This window comes from Candoia aspera, chromosome 7, assembly GCF_035149785.1.
Source record: "Candoia aspera isolate rCanAsp1 chromosome 7, rCanAsp1.hap2, whole genome shotgun sequence".
NCBI classification, from domain to species: Eukaryota; Metazoa; Chordata; class Lepidosauria; order Squamata; family Boidae; genus Candoia; species Candoia aspera.
Genome location: NC_086159.1, coordinates 31,372,647 through 31,394,010, shown reverse-complemented (window position 1 = coordinate 31,394,010; position 21,364 = coordinate 31,372,647). Strand labels below are relative to the sequence as shown.

Sequence of the window (21,364 nt, the reverse complement as noted above, 5' to 3'; positions counted from 1 at the left end):
GCCCCCATTATGCTAGACTCTGTGCTTCCAGACGGGCTGCAGAGCCACCTCCATGAACTGCACAACAGCATGTCTTCTTCAAACCCAAAGGTCTACCATATATTTAGGGGAAGGGAAAAACTGAAAATGCTGTACTTTCATATGTTCTATACTGACATTTTGGCAACAAACAGCAGTTCTCAAAATAATCAGGCAATTATAACAACAATATTGTTGAACCAAACTCTCCAAGTATCGTTGAAGAATTTAATCATTTAAACAGTAAAGAAAACCCTCTAAAAGTAATTATTTTAACTCAAACTTTGTTTTAAGGTTATTTTTTTCTAAACAAAAATAGAATTCACAGTTCTAACCATTATGATTGCAAATAGTACCTACATCCCCCAACAATATAATTTAAAATCTTTGCCCATGCAGCACAAGTGCCTCTTATATTGTAGAACAATAGTGAGCAACCCATGGGCAGCAGCTTCTACTACCAGATTTACTATTCCTTGGCAAGAAATTGCCTGGTTGCATAGACTATGATTGGACTACTATGATGTGATATATGTGGAGCTGCTGTTGAAGGTGATCTGCAAGCTCCACCTAGTGTTTTGTATATCTACCTCGACTTTAACTGATACAGCCATGTGCAATCACTTTATGCTCATTCTGAAAGAGCTGCACTTGCTATTTATGTGCTTCTACGTTCTATTCAAGACTGTCCATACTTTTAAAGACCCAAATGACTTGGTACCCAAATATCTGAAGACGCAGCCCTCCCAATACTAGTTTGCCAATGTCTCAGGTTCAACAACAATGTGCAAAAACAATAGTTCATTTAATGAAAAAATACTCTTAAGCTTTTAAAAAAAATGATCGGCATGGATACCGGTTGCAACAGTCTGCAATTATAAAACTGATTAGAAAAGTGTTGTATAAAACTAGATGTAACTGATTTAAAAAATTGCTGTTACTTCACCAGCTAAGTTGACAATATTAAAACAGTTGGTTCTGAATGTAAGAACTATCCAACTTAAAAATGATAAATCCATCTCTCCTACTCCTGTGACACACTGAAATGGCTCACAAGAATGAGATGTTGAAGCTTTTTTCAAAACTTCAGTTTTATTCAAGAAAAGCAAAGTCAATTTCCAGTTTCCATACATACCCTTCCCCAAACCAAGCATAGCTGGCTCTCTTATTTTCTAAACAGAGAAAATTTCCAGCCTTGTCAAGCCACAGTATCCCCTGAAAGAAACCCTCCTTCTCTACAAAAGTAATCCCCTGATAAGAGTAAATTACCTTTTAGGCAGTGCCACTAGAAATGGGGGATGTACAATATTCCAGTTATCTGAATGTAGAGAAATCTCCTAGTTTCAATCAATCCAAGTCCTTAACAAAAGCTACCCATTCTGCCAAATGCTATACAGCAGGGGTCCCCAACCCCTGGGCCACGGACTGGTACCAGTCCGCGGCCTGTTAGGAACCAGGCCTCACAGCAGGAGGTGAGTGGGGGGCAAGCAAGCAAACCTTCATCTGTATTTACAGCCACTCCCCATCGTTTGCATTACCGCCTGAGCTCTGCCTCGTGTCAGATCAGCGGCAGTAGATTCTCTGTTAGAATGCAGTCTGAGTTTTGCAGCAATGGCGGGAAAAGTGCTGAGCTCTGCAGCAACGGCAGAAAAGTTACAACAGAGCACAGCTTGACAGTTAGAAAGAGCACCAAAAAGAAAGCAAGCCTATTGGCTGCTATCTCCAAACAGCGCAAAGAAAAAAGAATAAAAGGTCGGGAAAAAGAGGAACATGTTGTCGGGGACAAGCATTCTTCAGGCTCAGCTTCCAGACCTCGCCTCTTAGGATCCAGAACTGGGAAGACCTTCCAAGCCTTGCACAGCCAGACCACCAGAGAAGCCTGCCTTCCTGCACCTTCGCTGCCCTCAGCCACTTCCAGCCCTGCTGTGCTGACCCATCCTCCACCAAGTCCTACCTTCCTACGCCTCCTCCACTCTCTGCCACTGCCTCCATTGCTGCCGCAATGTAGTAATAATAGAAATAAAGTGCACAATAAATGTAATGCGCTTTAATCATCCCGAAACCACCACCACCCAGGTCCATGGAAAAATTGTCTTCCACGAAACCGGTCCTTGGTGCCAAAAAAGATTGGGGACCGCTGCTGTACAGGTTCCACTGCCAAATGCCCACAGCTTGCTTGCTTGTGGCTATGTGCAGATCCATAGTTCAACTCACCAATGAAGAACTGCAGATTGGGAAGAGAACACTAACCATACTTTGATCTAAAACCAGCTGATCTCTAGTGTAAAATTAACAGTTAAGGTGAAATTTGAACTCTGTTTCAAGTGTAAGCCTTCACAGAATGCTTGAAAATGTTGAGAAAAAAAGGCAGCTCCCTCTTATGAAACAATAAGGCAGTAGAGTGGCAAAAATATGCTTTCAGAATTTCACTGCTCACATGTTAAACTTATTACTGGTCATTTTTTGTAGCTTAATGGTAAAAATGAACAAAATAAAAATTAAAAGAGCAAAAGCCAGATGGTTAGCCTTAGCTTTTCCATAGAGTTAGAACTAAGGGCAAATTGGTACTTTGTAATCAAGGTAAATATGATTACCAAACAATAAAGGTGATCTAATGTACATGGTGTACAATTAGATGTACACATACAGTACCATAAAGGAGATTCAGACGTAGTCCTGGTAGAGCACAAGGTAATCACTAAAACTTTGTAGGCTTTTCAGTAATTTGTATGTAGTGGTAGTAATACTGCATTATGAAATTATCAACAAAGCCAACTCACACTGACTACAGGCTAAAAATCACTTTACCTTGACACTTTATTCTCTTGTTCAAGTACAGGCATTATATCATGGTGCACAGCCTTGTTGACCTTCTTCTCAACTAAACATTTTTCTTCCCTTTCAGGAGAAAATACTTTAACAGCCTTGTAAAATGAAGGAAGCTTGACAACCAGATAGCATTTGATACTACCTAGAAGGGCTCTGAATTATTATTATGACATTTTAAGGAACAGTGTATCTTTCATGTATCCCAGGTCCCAGTCACATTCCATACAATCTAAAGAATAAGTGTTCAAAAAGTACTTTATCTCTAATTAATATTCCCAAGTTTGTGCATCTCTAAAAGAATTCAAAAGAATTGTGCATCTCTAAAAGAATTTCCAAAGTAGTTCTTTGCTGCCCAGAAACAAAATCTGTTGCAGCAATAATATATTACTTTTCTGATTGCATAATGGTACATGGTATATTATGTTATCAATGGTAGACATGGCATATACCAGAGAATTAATTCCCTCTCTTCTTGCCCCATTTTCCCAACACTCTTAGCATTACAAACTGGCAAAGCCACAAGAGACAAAAATACACATGGAGAACAGTCCCTGACATACTCTATACATTCCAGATACTTGGAAAAGTCTTTCTTCCCATAAGGAAATATGCACTGAAACCTCATGGTCTTCATCTAGGTATTTCTTATAGCACAATCTAGTACATGCCAATGTCCTGTTGAAAGAATATCACCTCCAAGCTCTGACCTTTCAACAGCTTGGCATTTTCCTGAGGTCACAAGGGGCATTCCTTTTTCAGTTGTTTTAACTCCCACCAGCAAAAGTTTCAGTGACTGGGCAAATGGCATTAGAATTACAACTCAGACTGTGAGCGTGAGATGCGAGGCCCCTTGCGAATTTCCTTCCGTTTCTCCTCTTTCTTTCTACGCTTCTCTTCCTCCCGGAGAGCCTTCTGGAATGTGTTAGCGCCAGGGAAAAACTAAAAGTAAACACAATGAGTTTAGGGATTCTGGCATCAAAAGCATGGGTAATAGTTTTTGCTTTGTAACTCTCCTCCTTTTAGCTGCACCAGCTTTTTGTCTCTGACATTTCAGTGATCTTCAGGAGATCCTCTACTAATTTAGCTATTAATCAGAACATCAAGCTCCCTGTACTTTTGCCCCAGTTGGAACTCCTTACATGAAAAGAAGCTCACAGAGAAAAAAGGCAAGCAAATCAACAAGATTAACAATATTTAATTTAGAATTCCCACAATTCCAAGTGTCATAGTATCCCCTTCCACATAATGGATGTGGAAAGGGACAGCATGGAAAAGAGCCATCTTGCATCTTTCTGCAGTAAGAGAGTGATCAGCTTAGAACAATATTGAAGGGAAGTTCATAAATTCCCGTATGCTAAACTGACCACTCTAGATGTGTTTCCAAGGTGATCATACCATCACTGTCAACATTTGTGACACAAACTGTCATATCTGAAGCAGAACCTGTATGGGGGCAACGGTGTATGCTGAGACTTGGTAATAGAAGCAAACAAGCATTTGATTGGCTGCATAGGATTGCCATAGTGAAAGTTTCTGATTTAAAGCTGTCAAGAAAGTCATTACTACTCTAGTGATTAGGGATTATCAACTAATCATTGGGTACTGCTGCCATCAAACAGTGCTGCCCTTTTCTTTCCTTCACAAGCAAGTTGTGAATAACCAGAAAGCAAGAAAAAAAGGGAATAATAGATAAGGTGGACTCTTACTTCAGAACTGTCTGCTTTAAAGGGATTCTGGTAGTCTGGAGATCTCTCACTAATTCCTAGCTCTTGAGCCATCTGTGGAAGAAAGTACATTAAAATGGTGAATATCAGTTCTCATCTATGTTATCCTCCCTCCTCCTTGCCCACCTCTCAGCCCTGTCCCTATGTGCTTAACACAGAGCGGCCCTTGAAATTACCTGGTTCAGAATACAGCAATGTGGGCAGTTAAGGATGCAGCTCAGGACACCTATGCAACACTTCTCTGTGAGCTGCACTGGCTTCCAGTGGTTTTGCATGCAATTCAAGGTGCTGGTGATGACCTATAAAACCCTTTATGGTATGAAGCTGAGTTATTTGTGGGATCACCCCTCTCTGTTTCTACCTGTCCCACTTCTGACAAAAAAGGCTCCAAAAGTGGGCCTGTTCTGTCACAACGCCTGCCCTTTGGAACATCCCAGCCCTGCCGAGAGTGAACTGGCCCCAGCCTTGCCAGTTTTTTGGAAAGTTCTAAAGGGCCTGTATATGTGCATAGGGGTCACCAGGTTAGTTGGAGCCTGTGAGATGCTGTCACTTTATTGTTGATTGAGTTTTGTCCTCAGCTGCCATTAAAGGCTTTTATATTGCTGTATTTTTATGTTTATTTTGCACTATGTTTTTTATGTGATGTTAGCCACCCAGGGTTACGACGGGGAGATAGGCAGCCATGAAAATCAAATTAGTTAACAAATAAAACAAAAAAAATACATTTTCTACCTTTCTCATTTGGTATTTAAGTGCAAATTCTCTCAAAGTGAAAAAAATGCACCAAAAATAAAGCATACTATATGACACCAAGTTTTGCATGTCTCTTGTGGGCTGACCGATTCATCTTACAACCCCCAGAACTCCAGCTATGCAAATTATAAAGGGTTAAAATAGACTTTGTGTAGGTACTACAATGTGAAGAGGAAAAAACTTAGTCCCCTTCAAGCTAAGCTCATTCCTGATGATTTTATGGACACATCCAAGTAAGTTTTTGGATAACAACACCAAAGTTGTTTGTTGCTGCCTTTGTCCAGAGTGTTTTTTCAACTTCCCAGCTTAAAAGGAACACATGTACTATATCAGTAGACGAGAGTAATGGATGCAAGAGTGTGCAGACATGCTATTAAGATGGTATCAGAACGTTTCTATAGGAAAACAAATTATCTGTAGTAATAAGTATGCAACTTTTGTGTAAATCACTCATCTAAGTAAAATATGTAAAAATGTAATATGCCTATACAAGCATTTATTTGCTATTATTAAACAAACTTATATAGCTGCCCATCTACTAGAAGAAACTCTGGGCAGTGATCAGAATAAAAACACAGTGTATAAAAAAGACCATTTAAAACATTTGCTGAGAAATGATGACCATTCATAATATATTAGAGGATATCTATATCTATATCTAATATCAACAGTTAACTATGCACAGATTTCATGACAGTTCCTCCACAAAAAATTTTTTCTACATGTGCATCCTGAAATGTTTGAGGCAACCATTTGATTTTTTGTTTTCCTCAATCTTTTACCACATTTCTCTGAATTACTATTCAATTCTAAAGGACAGACAAAATGAGAGGAGCTGCCAAGCAACCATACTGCCTTACCAATCCTAATACTTGTGAGTGGGGACCTTGATCAAATACGCCTGTCTGGTTGCAGAAGCTGATCCCCCAGCGAATAAGGTTGTTCCAATTGGAATTGCGATCAAAGTAGTGGTGCACTATCTTGGGAAAACGTAGGACTACATCCCCAAAAAAAGCAGTATTCTCCACCACATGGGAATAGGCTAAGGGAAAAGAGTCACAATGCAAAAATCAGACCAATTCCACATTCTTGGGAACAATCTTATTGTTCAATACACTTGAACCATTGTTTTATATTAAGTATTAATTAAAATAAAACATTTTTCCTAATCTTTGTTTACCAAGGGAAAAGGAGGGAAGACAGAAGAGTAAGGATTCTGGCCTGTATTAGTGATTAAGCATAAAAATAAGACCATGTCATTAATCCAGATTAATAAAGTACAGCATTTGGAAATTCAAACATTTTATACCTATATACCTAAAAAAAAGAGCACTGATCTCTGGCTTAGAATGTAAGTAACTTCTTTATTTCGATACAGACATCTATCTATATATATATATCTAGTTATGTATGTATTTATACCTATGCCTGAGATAAAATGGGTACTGTATTTAACTGAGGAAATCCAAAACCAAGGTATGAATCAAAATGTTATTGGCCATCCCCCAAAATATTATTTTCCCATCAAATACTAAAGTGAAATAGAAAGACTCTGCTTTGTTTCAAGTTTCATACACCATGCATGTGGCTCTATTCACATCCTACTACATCTATAAATGTCAGAAATAACAAGTTATTTATAACAAGTTATAAATTTAATGGATAAAAGATAATGGACAGAGAAACTGTGACTAGAAAGCAAAACGTTTGTACCATCCTTTATCTTCTCATCCTGAGAAAATGGCCCATCTGGTGAAACATCTGCTGCTATAAGTACTGCTCGTGAGTCTTCAAGAACCTGCACATCATAATAGAAATTCATGTCAATTTATTCCAATCCTGCCCCCCAAAATATTTTTCCAATACCTGTGTTGCCAAACAAGTCTCTTTTTCATCCTCCTTGCCCAATCCTTTCCTCTGATTTGTTGGATGAAGATGCCTAGCTGATGTAACCTTAACAGACTAGAGAACTTAGAAAAGGTGCCATGGCAGAATAGCATTACAATCTGCAGTATAATAAAATAAATATCTTACTCCAGCCTACCCAAATTCAGTGTCCTCTAGATACTGGGAAACATGGGAGTTGTATTCTAAGATATCTGAAGGGCATCAGGTTAGAGGCTGCCCTAGTATCTAAAGTACCAAATACATTTTGCCAGGAGATGAGGACTAAAGTTCCTGAACTATGACCAAAAAATTATTACTCCAAAACATATCACAGTGCTATACTTTTATACTAATGAAGAAATAGGTCTTGATGCTCCATATTAGGGCCATAGGAAAGTATTAACTGAATGCAGCCAAGATATATTGATGAAATAGCTGTTGAAAATGTCCTTCTCTATTAACCTTTGCTATGCAGATGAAACTCACGAAAAGGTACCTGATAAGAACATATACAATAGCTACTGTAAACTCCAAGGTCTCCCTAAGAAATTACATTGCACAATACATTCAGTAAATGCCATTTCCCAAGAGCTACCATCTCCTCTTCCCAAATGCCTGGCTGCTAACTCATAAGCAAGAACTGTTCAGAATGACAGCTGCTAAATTTTTCAGCAATCTACTTTGCAGGATGGTGCATGAACTTCCTCCCCCAGTTAAGCTGGCTTGCAGTCAGATTAGCGAATGGCATGGAGGCTATACTTTCCATTACTTTCCTAATACTGCTTTAGGACTATCCGAGAAATATGCTGTAATAAAAAAATTGGGGCTCAGATAGGCAAGACTTACTTTGAAGAGACCTTTGAGCATGATGTCTATGATCTTGTACTGCTGGTTTACATCATTGAGTTCAATCAGGTTCTTCAGTGCATTCATTTGGTCTTTGCGCTTTACTTCAAACAGCTTCTTATCTGTGTCTTGGTCAAGGGTTCCATACAGATCAGGGTACCCATATTTTTTGGTACGCCCTCATCAACACAACAATGCACAGCATAATCCTCATATATTTTTGCCCTTAACTTTACCACTTCAAAGGTAAACATTTTGCCAAATAGCTGTTCATTTTAACTACAGCATCTAAACATCTATCCTAACAGAAATCTACAAATGCCAATATGAAATACATATACTGGTTACCCAGATTCAGGTGCCTGAATTGTCAGGTGCCTCTTTCTTTAGGTCTTGTTGGTAAATACTAGGCTATGCAGAATAAGATCACACCTATCTATAACAAGATGGGAGACAAACACATGAACATGATACATATTACTGAGAGCTGGCTGTGCAAAAATGGGTATGCAGATCTATTGGAAATTTGTCAGTTGGATTTCAGATCCTACTATAGCCCAACACCAGGGCCAAAGAGGAAGGGTTGCTGTGATTGTTCATGGGAACCTTGAGGTGACAAAGAGCACCATAAATGACTGGCTGTGAGTGCCTGTATGTTGAAATGTGCTGCAGTGACAAGCTGAAGTACTGACCACCTAGCTGTCCTGCAGTGGCCCTCCATGAGCACCTGGAACTCATCTCAGGGTTGGTGTTGGAGTTCCTGCGGCTTTTAATTTGGGATGATTTCAACCTCCATGCCCTGGGGAGGGGGCAGGTTTTCCAGTGTTGATGGCTTCTATGGCAGCCATGGGCTTGTCACAGGTAATTGTGGCTCCAACACAGATGGGTGAGCACACGCTTGATCTGGTCTTCATTTTGGAACGATGGGATAGGATATGAGAATGGAAGACATTAACATTTTCTTTTGCTATGGTCAGATCACTCCTTGTCAAACTGCAGATTATAGCAGCCCCGGAACTCTGTAACACTGGCAGACCCTTCAGAATGGTCCCTAATGAATACAGAGGGATTCCGCATGATGCCTGAAGATTGTCCCAGTTTGGTAAGCAGTTCCATCTTGCACCTAGCCAACCTGTGAAATATGGAAGTGGCCAATTTCAAATCCAAGACCCAAAACTGAAGAAGGATACAGATTTCCAATCCTGAATCTGAGGTTTTCTTCTCTGTGTCAGTAGTAATACCTCTTGGTAACATCAGTGTAAAGAGAAATGTGCAGGCCAAGAAATAATCCATTCTTAAAATCCTATATTGGAGAAAAAAAAGATGATAGGGAAACAACAGCTTTCTGTGATTCAAATTAAAAACATATCCAACCCAGTTACACACTGTCAACCTAGTTAGGTCTCATCATTGTAATTATACCTGTGCATAGTAGTGCATCATGAACAAATTTGTTCCAAATTTAAGCCATAAGGTCCTCTCCATCCATTTCTTGACCTGCCTCATAGACAATCTGAATGTCACTTAGTCCGGTTTGGCAATGTATATCCAAAACCTACTCATGTTACTAAAATGGATTCAGGATATTCAGTCTACTGGAAGCTCACTATAGTAAAGCAGGAACTGTGTTTGTTTATTCCTGCTGTGCTTTTAGTATCTACGGTATCATATATCTCTAGAATCTTACATTCCAATTAGTATACTGGCTGGCAAAGGGTGTTAGCAACCCTTCCACTTCCCAATTTAATCAATACATACTTAAGGCATTCAGTATCTCTTCAATAGATAGCACATGTGGCAGTTATGCAAAAAAGCTTCAGAGCTACTGGAAAGTAATATATCAATATATTTAAAAAATCCTAAAAATAAAATTTGAACTGAAACCACAGATACTTTTATTAAGTATAATTCCAGGAAACATAAATGAGAAATATCTCAATTTACTAAGTTATTACAGCTTACAGCTCTTACAGCTGCAAGAACAAACTTTCCGCAGCATTGGGAAAGAGAAAGCTTGATGAGGATACTAGACTGGGAGACTAAAATTGAAGAACATGCTGCAATGGCAAAACTGATAGAAGATATCCATAACAGAAGTTTAACCAAATTCAAGCAGGAATAGAACCCTTATGAACAACACATTACATAGCAAGGCAAATTTAAACATTTCTAATATGGTTTATAGGACTTATACAGAAATTAACCACAATCTTTAACATTCAAAGTAAAGTTTATCTAAATTGCAGTCACCAGTTGGGGACCCAAATGAAAGGGAAGGGGAGAATGTGTTACTTGTCTTTTCATAATGCTTTTAATCTATATTTAGTATTATTCTTTTGTTTTATCTTACTTTCTTTCTACTTCTCTTTTGTATTTCACTATTTTAACAATAAAATAAAGATATCTCTTCAATAGAGAAAATGGCTTAAGTGACTGCATAAAGAGCCATTGCAAGAGCAGCAGTTACAAGTAAGTGTGTGGGCAGGCAACCCCATAAATGAGAAACCAGAATTTATTAGTAAAGGAATAGAAATCCTGATACTTTGCAATACCATTCTTCTCACACTGTTATTGTCCATGGCATCTATTTCTAGAGAAAATATTCAACCAATCTACTGCCTTGGAAACAGCTGCTGGTGGTGCTCTGCATCCACAATACTGAAAATGCTATGACAGGAGTCGCTCTATGCTAGAAGTCCTTAAAGAGGACATTACTCATATGGTGGACATACTCTATCCAGCAAGAGATTGGGAAGAAATTAGAAGGTCTTTAATCTTTCCTGAATACCCAATGGAAAGAAGATGCAACAGTTGTACAGACATTCCACAAATGTGATTTACATTTTTTTGCAGTTTAGTGTCGGAAAGTTGCCTCTTCCCACAATCTACCAATGTGCTGATTGGCTTGGATTTATAAACAAAAGTAATTGGAGAAGTTTCCCTTCATCCTATTTGTTTTTTCTACTGTTATTTCCAGTGAGGATTTCTTGCTTGCATTTTATATTTTGGGACACTAGACGGTGCTACAGACTATGACTACGAGGAGAGTGCTATGATGTGGATCAGGTGATACTGAGTTTTTTAAATCCATCTTTGAGGAATTTATGGCCAAAGTTAGAAGCCAAATTTTAAACCCTGGAAAAAAAACTGGATGATAAATTGGAAAAGATTGTTGGAGATGTTAAACAGGTGAATGACAGAGTGGACTCTTTGGAAAATAAGATGGAGCAAAGGTGTGCATTTTGAAAGAGAGCTGGAAAAGCTTGCAATGCTTGAACTCAGAGAAAAGGAGTTCTGTTTAAGACTGCAGTCTATCCCAGAAAGGGTGGGTGAGGATATAAGGAAGATGATATCTCAAGCACTGGCAAAATTATTGAGTTGGGAGGAAGAAAAGATGAAAGAGGAACTGGATAAAGTTTTTTGTATAAACATTATATCACATTGAGAAAGGCACCAAGGGATGTTTTGGTTCACTTTGTAAGGAAAAGAACAAGGGATCAAGTTCTACAATGCCATTTTGTCTCAAGATTAAAAATTGATAATGTTGATATAGTTGTTTTAAAAGAAATCCCTATCAAGATTTTAAGAAAAAGAAAAGAATATTCTTTTTTAACAGAAGTTTTGAAACAGAAGAAGATTCCATTTTGTTGGGATGTTGGAAGGTGTAATTTTTAACTTATTAACAGCAGAGAATTAGATTAAATTCCATCCCAGAATTTAATCAATATTGCTTTACTACCAAAGGAGTGACAAGATCTTACTTTAACTAAGAATTATAGACCAAATTCATTATTAAGTATGATTATAAAATATTTACTTCAATATTGGCTGATAGATTGAAGACGATTTTACAGAACTTTATTCCTGATGATCAGTGTGGGTTTTTACCCAAGAGGCAATTAAGAGACAATGTGAGAATTGTACTGGATATTATTGAATGTTTTCAACAACACAATGAAAACAAGCAGCGTTGATTTTTTTAGATGCAGAGAAAGCCTTCGACAATTTGAACTGGTCTTTTATGTTTAAAGTTTTGGAGGAATTGGATTTTGGGGAAAATTTTATTCAAGGAATTAAGTCGATATATATACACCTCAACAGGCATGCATTATTGTTAATGATGATTTAACCAAACCATGTGAGATACAGAAGGGGACAAGACGATGTTCTCTGTCCCCCTTGCTTTTTATTTTAGTCTTGGAAGTGGCGAATAGAGGCATTAGACAAGATGAAATTAAAAAAGAAGTTTAAGGGCTTTTGCTGATGATTTAGTTTTGATTATACAAGAACCTCAGAGGGATATCAAGCATTTGATGAAGAAATTGAAAGACTTTGGTGCATTAGCTGGTTTCAAAATAAACAAAAACCAAAGATGTTGGTTAAAAATATGACACAACAGGATCAAGAAATTTTGATGAATAAGACGGGTTTTAAAATGGAAAAAAAAGTTAAATACCTCAAGGTTACACTGTCAAATATGAATTGTATGTTTTTATTTTATTTATTTATTGCTCAAATTTAGCCACCGCCCATCTCCCCCAAAAGAGGGACTCTGGACAGTTTACAATAAAATCCAGCATAAAATATAAACATTAAAATCACATAAAACAGTTATAATAAAATACAGTAAATAAAGAAAATCCAAGAAAGGTATAAAATCCAGGCTGGTGGGAGGAACTCTAGGGTGCGAGCCACCCCCAAGAATGGTTATTCACTTTCCCGCCCCAGGCGAGATGGCAGAACCAGGTCTTCAGGGCCTTCTGGAAGGTCAGGAGTGAGGGGGCCTGCCTCACCTCCGGGGGCAAGATATTCCAGAGAGCGGGAGCCACTACAGAGAAGGCCCGTTTCCTGGACCACACCAGATGAAATTCTCTTATGGACGGGGTCCGCAACATGCCCTCTCTGGATGATCAGGTGGGGCGGGCCGATGTAATGGGGATGAGACGGTCCCTCAGGTAACCTGGCCCCATGCCATGTAGGGCTTTAAAGGTAATAACCAACACCTTGAATTGGACCCGGAAGCAGACTGGCACCCAGTGCAGCTCGTGCAGTAATGGTGTTATGTGTGCCGACCTAGGGGCACCAAAAATAGCCCGCGTGGCTGCATTCTGGACCAGCTGAAGCTTCTGGATACTCTTCAAGGGTAGCCCCATGTAGAGCGCATTGCGGTAGTCTATATGGGAGATAACCAGGGCATGAGTGACTGTTCGGAGGGCTTCTCGATCCAGGAACGGGCGTAACTGACGCACAACCCGAAGTTGCGCAAAGGCCCTCCTGGCCACGACTGCCATCTGGTCTTCGAGTAGGAGTCGTGAGTCCAGGAGAACCCCCAGATTACGCACTGAGTCTGTCTGGGGCAGTGCAACCCCATCCAGAACTAAGGATGACAATTTCCTGGAAGATGAAGCACCATCAATCCACAGCCACTCTGTCTTACCAGGGTTCAGTTGAAGCCTGTTGTTCCCCATCCAGACCCCCACAGCCCCCAGGCACTGAGAAAGGACAGTCACTGCATCACTTATCTCACCCGGGATAGAGATGTATAATTGGGTATTATCAGCATACTGATGTTGTAAGAAAGCTAAGAACTATTGGGACCAGATATGTACCTTAATTCAAAGGATTCTTAAGGTGTACGTACAATTGAAGCCAGAGGTTTTTCTTTTAGGCTTGATGGATAAACAGTTTGCAAGAAAATTTGGGGACTTTGTTTTTATATATGATAACAGCAGCAAGACTTTTATACGCACAAAGGTGGAAGGACTTACAAATTCCTGCTGTGGCAGAATGGATGGTAAAATTAATGGAATTGGCAGGGATGGTGATACTGACTACATTGATTAAAGAAAATAATTTGTCTACCTTTGTTTTTACTTGGAAACTACTTTTGAACTTTTTGCTTGAAACTGAAAAAGATAAAATTTTGATTTTGGGATTTGACGATTAGGACTGTACAAGAATATAGAAATAATGAGTACCTTAGTTAAAAATAGAGTAAGAGGTTAATGTAGTTTTATGTTTTTATCTGTACTGAAGATGGTTGGAAGTCTCTCTTTTTTCTATGTCTTTCTTTTTATTTCTGTACTTTTAAGTCTGTTCTTTTTTCATTTCTTCTTTCTTTAATCTCTTTCTATCTTTAAATGTTTTACTTGTATTTTGAAATTTAATAAAGTTTATTTAAAAAACATGCTGTAATTGGCTCAAACAATTTAGTCATGAACTTGCGGAAGAACAAGAAGTGTGTAAAGAAGGAAATGCATGTTCAGTAAATTGCTTCATGCCATGAAAAAAGCACAAGTAAACTTCAGCTGAAATATAACTAACAGAAATCACTTAGTCAAATGTTGATGGAACACTGCAAATGCTGTGTTTCTTAACACAGTAAAGGATACCATTACAGCGATGTACAATATCTTATCGTTGTTTCATATGTTGAACATTCTGATGAATCAAATGGTGCAAAGTGAAGTGCAGAGAGATACCAATAAGCGATAATCAGATCTTGATTTTTTTTTTTACCAGAAGCCCCACTTATGTAATTGTCATGTTTTAGCCAGGTTCTCAAACCTGAACACCCACACTAGAATTGGTTTTCCATGGGATCAACCAGGACTTTGTAGAATATGCTCATGGTATCAGATCTCTTTCTCTAGAGAAAGCTCATGAAAGGTCACTGTTTCCTGCATGGTCAAATTCTCTACAAGAAGCTACTCATAATTCTGTACATTTCTCTATACGGGAGCCTACTATAACTAAGGGCTGCAGGCATGCAGAGAGGCTATAAATGTAGTCATAGAACAACTACAGAATGTTCTATGACAATATCATGTAGAATCTCTTTGGATCATGATTTGTGAAACCTGATTTGTGCAAAAGATCTTGGATATGATATAGTGTGGAGTCACATTGTACCAAATAATAATTGAATAAACTCACTGTGAATAATAACTAAAACAACACTGAACAACTTAAGCAATAAAATTTAGTCAGTTTAATAAAAGTGGTTGTTCCTCCATTTGTGTGCACTTATTTTTTTGCCAATCCAAAATCATTCAAATTTGTGACACAGTGTTGATTCTAATACTTACTTTTAAAAAAGGCAGACAGATGAGAGTACTACATGCTTTATATATTCAGTATAATGAAATCAACAGAGAGTTTTAATTAGGAAGAAAAAAAGTCAAAACATAAAACTTCAACCTAGTAAATCAAATAAAGAAATTTGGAATAAACTTTTTAACTCAGGAGATTTGTACTAAACCAAATCAGGAAACCTATCCATCAGTGACTGTCATGTTTTTGTCTATGCATGTCATGAGCACTGATGGTGAGCAGGAGGGGGCCCCTATCCAGGGGGGAAAACGCATGTGTAGTAGTGAGGAGTTGAGCAGCCATTCAAAGAGACACAGAACAGACCCGCCTTGACTTTTGGGGTTTATCTGTATGGGTTTTCTCATGCTTCTTCCGTTTGTTAGGATTTTCTATCTACTGTAGCAGTAATAAAACACTAGAGACTTATTCCTCGTCTCAGCGTGGTTCCTGACTGTTAGGACAATGAATCCTTTATTGCAATATCAGAAGTTGTGTGTGTATATGTGTGTTTTAATAGCTGAGAATGGTGATGTTTTGTTGGTTTTCTAAAGAGAAACTTGACACAGATGATGGTGTTCAATTATTAAAACTTATTGGCCCAATCTATGTTGAGTGTCACTTCAACCCAAATTCTGTATCTTCAGGGACAGAACTTTTCTGCTAATCTAAGCTGAAGGATTTCAAGAGTAAATACTATGTCAGATAATGTTTAACCTTGAGAATATCTATCGACAGGTAGGTAGTCCTGACAGGCATCATATACCTTGCCTTCCAAAGAACTTTTGACAAAATCCACTTCTAGAAGTTCCACAGAAAATATTGTAACTGTGAGTTCTTAAGGTATAGCCAGATTGAGCATCATGTACCATTCTGATTGCCCTTCTGAAAAATGATAATCAAGCTGGGAAAGGTGCAGAAAAGGACACAAAAAATGATCAAGGGATTAGAAAACATCTACATGGACAATTGATAGTTTTTTTAGTATAGTGTTTTGGACATGATAAAGGTTAATAACATTAAAAATTGTGTTCAGGAGCCAAGATTTGATCTGTGCATGTTATTTTGGAATTGTTTTAGAAAAACAATGTAACTCATATAACTAATTATATAAGGAATTGTAGATAACAACAATTAGATCTAGAACCACAAGTATCTGATTATTTAGATACTTACACAGACGCTTCTGCCACCTATGGTTTTGGAATGTTTTCCAGATCTGTGGAAGCCTAGTGACTAATAAGCTGTGATTTATAATTTTGAAAATGTATGTATCATACTAATATCTATACTTTATATTTTACATACTAGTGATTTTAAAATGTCCACAAGCACTTCATACCATGGTAGAACAAGAATCTTATCTGTAACTGAGATTCTAAACTTAATTCTGAAACAGATGGAGCTAGCTAACGAGAGATGTATTAGTACACTAGGAATTTGTAGACCAGGCTATGAGTTGAATGTTAAGTGCTGCATACACAGCTCTGTAAAGGAACGTTTACAAAGAAAGAAGACAAGCAGAATAATGCTAGATCACATCAAAAGCCCCTCTATTCCAGTATTCTGTCCCCACAGTGATAACAAGATGCCTATGGGACACCTGCAAGGAGGGCATCAGCACAGCAGCAGCTCATCTTTTTTTGCAAAAGGTATTCATAGACATGCTACCACTGATTCTGAAGATACAGTCATCTTGATTAATAGCTATTGACAGTTTATCCTGCATGAATTCTCTAAACCTATTTAAAGACTTCTAAACGGTGGCCTTCACTACATCTTTTGGTAATCTGTTCCGTAGTTTGACTATGAACAGTGTGTAAACATGTTTCTATTTATCAGTCTTAAATATTCCACGTGCAGCTTTATTGGATGACCCCAGGTTTTAGTAGAGCAAAAATCTTTCTCCTGTTCACTTTTTCTGTATCATATGTAATTTTATACATCAGCATGCTATAGCAATTAAGGAACTGAGAACTAGGACAGGGAGATGAAACCACACTGAGTGACATGAACGCTCATTGGGGAATTTTAAAGTTAGCTACTCTCTCTCTCTCTCTGCAAAACCCAGGTCACAATGCTGGTGTAGAGAAAAAGTGGAGAATGTAATGCTATGTACCTCCCTGTGAAGTCTTGGGAGACAAAGTAGGATAAACATTTAACACATAAATATCCTAAGTAACAGCATTTCTCAAATTATTCTTTTTCTATGCCAAAGTATTCCAGTTTTTGTAATTTCACCTTTTATTAGTCCTTGATAATACTGCCTTTCTTTTCTTGTACCTATGTGATTGCATTACAGACCAATATAAAGGCATTCTGATAATGGTAGTTATATTTGCCTTTTTCACAGCACCAGCACATTGTTATTTATTTTAAAATGTCTATACATCACTTATAACAGAATTATACAATTTTTAAATTTTTAAATGCTGATGTATCTAGTCAGAATCATTTTACCTTGAGTGTCCTTAACAACAGGAATAATACTGAATATTTAAGAGATCAAGAGTCTAGTAATTTACCAGATCTTTCACCTCACTTTCAATAACTTTGCTTTATGTTATTCAATGAACATTCTGTTTTAAATACACAAAGGGAATTAACTTCTTGTTTAGCACCCATAAAAGTTACATGTAATCCTAAGTCGTCTTTCATATGTGCTCAAACATTTCTTAAATTTTACGCATATTTCTTGCTTAACTTTTTTATTTTTATTTTTCCATGAAGCATGAGCAATAGTATAACCAGGCCTATATAATTCAAAGGCATCCCAAACGACCAATAAATTCACAAAATGTACATAACAACAAAAAAATCAAACTACTGTGGCATCTGTTTAATTTTTTTTAAAAAAGGATCCTTAATAAAGATATATTTAAATACTGTACTGTTTATAAAACGAATGGGACTACTCTTTATTATAGTAACTGATTATGTTATTGGGGCATAACTCTATATATCTATATTATACTGTATATTAGTTACATTTATTAATCCATTTAGTTAAGGATCGAGATACTAGAAAATCTTTCAAGAACAGCTTCAATATGAAACTGAAAAAAATGTATTGTAGGACTTGTTCCATTTAACAAGACAACAAACAAATAAATTAAGGCTACATTTCAAACATTTCATTCTTACATATAAACTACAGTATGTTTTTTGGTTTAGGGTTAGCTTAGCAGTTACAATTAAACTTGATGATTCAAAATAAGCAGTCACCCAGTTCCTTGATGTATCTAAGTTTGGCTATTTTTTTTAAATTGTTACACACTGTAATATTTTGCTACAAAAAATTATATTCTAAAATACATCAAAAGAAATAAACTATTAATCCATTTTCAAGCTTGGATTATCAAAATAATGAAAAGCAAGAATAAATTATTTGTAGTGACTAGATGGATCTGTCCAAATTAGAATATAGTAGCAGCAAAAGGGAGTAAAGCCCTTAAACCTCCCAGATGGTTTCAACAGGTGTTTTCACCTCTTTTCTGCTCTTTATCTATTGCAAATCAATATTAAAATTTCATTTGCTAAAGCAATAGTTCTTGGTACAGTGGAGCCCAAAGCACTCCCTTGGTGTTGCTGAGTTTAAGAGGCAAACAGGATCTTCAAATAGACTCATCATCCCAAGTAGGTGAATTAATTACCAGATTTGGACCTGTGTGATACAGACTCAAATCCTCACTTCATCAGAAGTTCATAGGGTAGTCTCAGACATACCATTTTCTCTCAGCTCAAATTGCCTCAAGATTGTAAAGATAAGATAGGTTTGTCAAGCACCTTGAGGGTTCAACTGAGTCTTTTAAAGTAACTTGTGCAACCCAATTTCCTGAAGTTTATTGACTAGGAATTCTGGGACAACTTTCAACCCATCTGAATGGTACCAGACTGGAAGACTGCTTTAAAGGTTGTGTGGGATAAGGCCAGAAGAAAAACACTTTCTCAGTGTTCAGAAAATACCAATGCATTTATTTGTGCAACCCCTGGAGCAATCTAAAAAGCACAACCATAAGAATCTAATCTGCACACTGCTGTTCTGTCAATTAGGAAGCAGCAAGTACCACAAAAATAAGTTATAGTAAACCTTTCAAAATATAGATTATGAAGAAAATAATCATAATTTTATGTCCTTTTATTTGCAATCTGCTTTTCAACAGAAATATATGGATGACTAGAAATACAGAGAAAGAAAACACTATGCTGTTCCTTTGGAGCCATTTTATGCTTCCCATAATGTTGATATGATAGCAGGTACCATGAGAGTTTGGGTTGGGGAGACATATTCAGGGGATTATGCAATATATCTCAAGTATCTCAAGCATTAGTACAGCAGAAACACCATCTTTTAACATGGCAATCTACTTCCTATATCAAAAAAATTATTTGGGGGAATCACTGATTACAGCAGAATGAGAATCAAACCTGTAGCAAAATTACTTCTGATTAAGCAATTTTGCAAACAGAAATTACAGCAAGAGTCTCTACAGAGTCTCTTCTCTTCTATTGGAGTCTCTACAGATTTGACTTCTTTACTTCAGAATTTAGTAGGCAGTCTCTTATAGGGCACAACCCTGTTCTTCTTTATTAGCAGTACTATCCATTCCACAAGCTAAGGATGAAAACTATTACTGATAATAAGTTTATTAACAATATGAGAGAAATATAGACAAAAGAAAAGTACAGAAAACAAGCAAAATCTCTCTTAGCTGCAATCATTTACATTTTTATATAAATAAAAGCTTCCTTTCAAAAGTTGCCCAGATTTGAGTTTGGGCAATTATCCAAAACAAAGGCATTTACAGTACTTTGAAGAACAGTCAGCATGAATATCTATGATAATCCAGCATTTTTAATCTGTCGTTGGTATAAGACATACCAGAGATTTATAAAATTAGCACAATTTATCTTTCCTGAATCTGCTTCTCCAGTACAACAGGACTTTAATCTAGTCCTGGATGAAGGGGCTTGGTTTCAGGATCAAGGATCCATCACTGCACAGAACCCAATGTAGATCTCTCACGAGACAGAATAGTAGTACTTGCCAAGACTAGCTGTAGCGTTTTCAGAAAGTGGGAGAAGCAATGAATTCAATAGTGCACTTACTTACAGATCCTCAGGAAGGAAGTCAATATTGTAGGCATTTCATTACCTCTAAAGGCTAGTGTTATTTCAGCGTGGAGATACAAAGCTCATGCTCAAGTTAAACACTAAGTGGTAAAACAGATTATTCTAAATGCCAGTTCTTGTCTGAGAATTATTTTACAGAGTCAAGAGGAGGCTACCCAACTGAACATAACCAGTGTACTTGCAAGTAACTATCTAAGCTTTTTCCTACCAGGCAATCAAGCACTTGAACCAATTTAAACTGGTATTTTATATATTTATAATATGGCCTTACAAAATATATTTATATAACAAAAAGTAAACTTTTATCGAGCTTGTTGCCAAAATCGCTACACAGTAGTCAAGCTGGACTCGAAAGAAGCTTTATTTTATATTAACGTGGCAGAATCCTCGCTTTTCAAATACGCCCCACTTCAGACAATTTAATTTAGCTTGCTGTTTTCCCGCGAGTGGAGTAGCAAGCCTAAAATATACTTAAGCCGCTTGAACTGTGAGGGTCGCAGGCCTCGATTAAAAACAGAACGGAACATAAAAGAATTGGGATTTTGGCACGTGTGCTTCGAAACTGCCTAACCATCTGCTTAAAGAGAGAGACCTATCACCAAGCAGAAGAAAAGAGGGGGTGACCTTCTGTCTTCTACTTGCCGCTCTTTAGATTCATTAGGCTTAACAATGCTAGCACCTCATTTAGGCCGCTCTTCCTAGCACCTCGATATTTGCATTATCCTTTTCTACACGCAATCTTATCTACAGCATTTGAATCGCGGAGAACCGGCAGTGGGTAAACTATGAAGTATTTTCCCGCTTGCCCTGCAGTTCAAGATCATCTCTCAGATCTGCAGTTCAACAGTAATATGCCCCTGAATATTACCGCGTCAGACCGGGAAAAATGCTTGTTACCCAGCCAACCATTGCTAGACCCCTAACAAAAAATCCTTACCAGCTGCCTCAACCATCAACGATTCACCAGAGCAGGACTTCACTCCAACGAGACTGTCATGCTGCAACATCTCTTCCTTTTCCCGGTACCTTTCTTCGGCTGACTGGCCTGGCTGTTAGCAAACCACATACCCCACACTAAAACGTCA

The 21,364-nt window shown here is 37.6% G+C and overlaps 1 protein-coding gene across 1 annotated transcript; it reads right to left on the bottom strand.

Annotated features, from left to right (window-relative positions):
• Window positions 1–2,811: 2,811 nt before the first annotated feature.
• CCDC134 (coiled-coil domain containing 134) lies at window positions 2,812–21,364 on the bottom strand. Its single transcript, XM_063308356.1, has 7 exons — window positions 21,217–21,364; window positions 9,248–9,360; window positions 8,058–8,179; window positions 7,038–7,122; window positions 6,185–6,366; window positions 4,554–4,625; window positions 2,812–3,786 (listed from the first exon to the last, which is right to left on the bottom strand). The coding sequence occupies exons 2-7, from the start codon at window positions 9,348–9,350 to the stop codon at window positions 3,661–3,663; spliced, it is 690 nt and encodes a 229-aa protein (XP_063164426.1). The 5' UTR covers window positions 9,351–9,360; window positions 21,217–21,364; the 3' UTR covers window positions 2,812–3,660.

Bases quoted from the DNA above. Each gene is read 5' to 3' on its own strand.
- CCDC134 (XM_063308356.1), bottom strand. From the start codon at position 9,350: ATGGATTATTTCTTGGCCTGCACATTTCTCTTTACACTGATGTTACCA. The intron at 8,180-9,247 runs GTATCCTTCTTC...ACCAAGACACAG, and splicing joins AGATTCAGGATTGGAAATCT to ATAAGAAGCTGTTTGAAGTA. The intron at 4,626-6,184 runs GTAAGGCAGTAT...TTTCTTCCACAG, and splicing joins ACTCACAAGTATTAGGATTG to ATGGCTCAAGAGCTAGGAAT.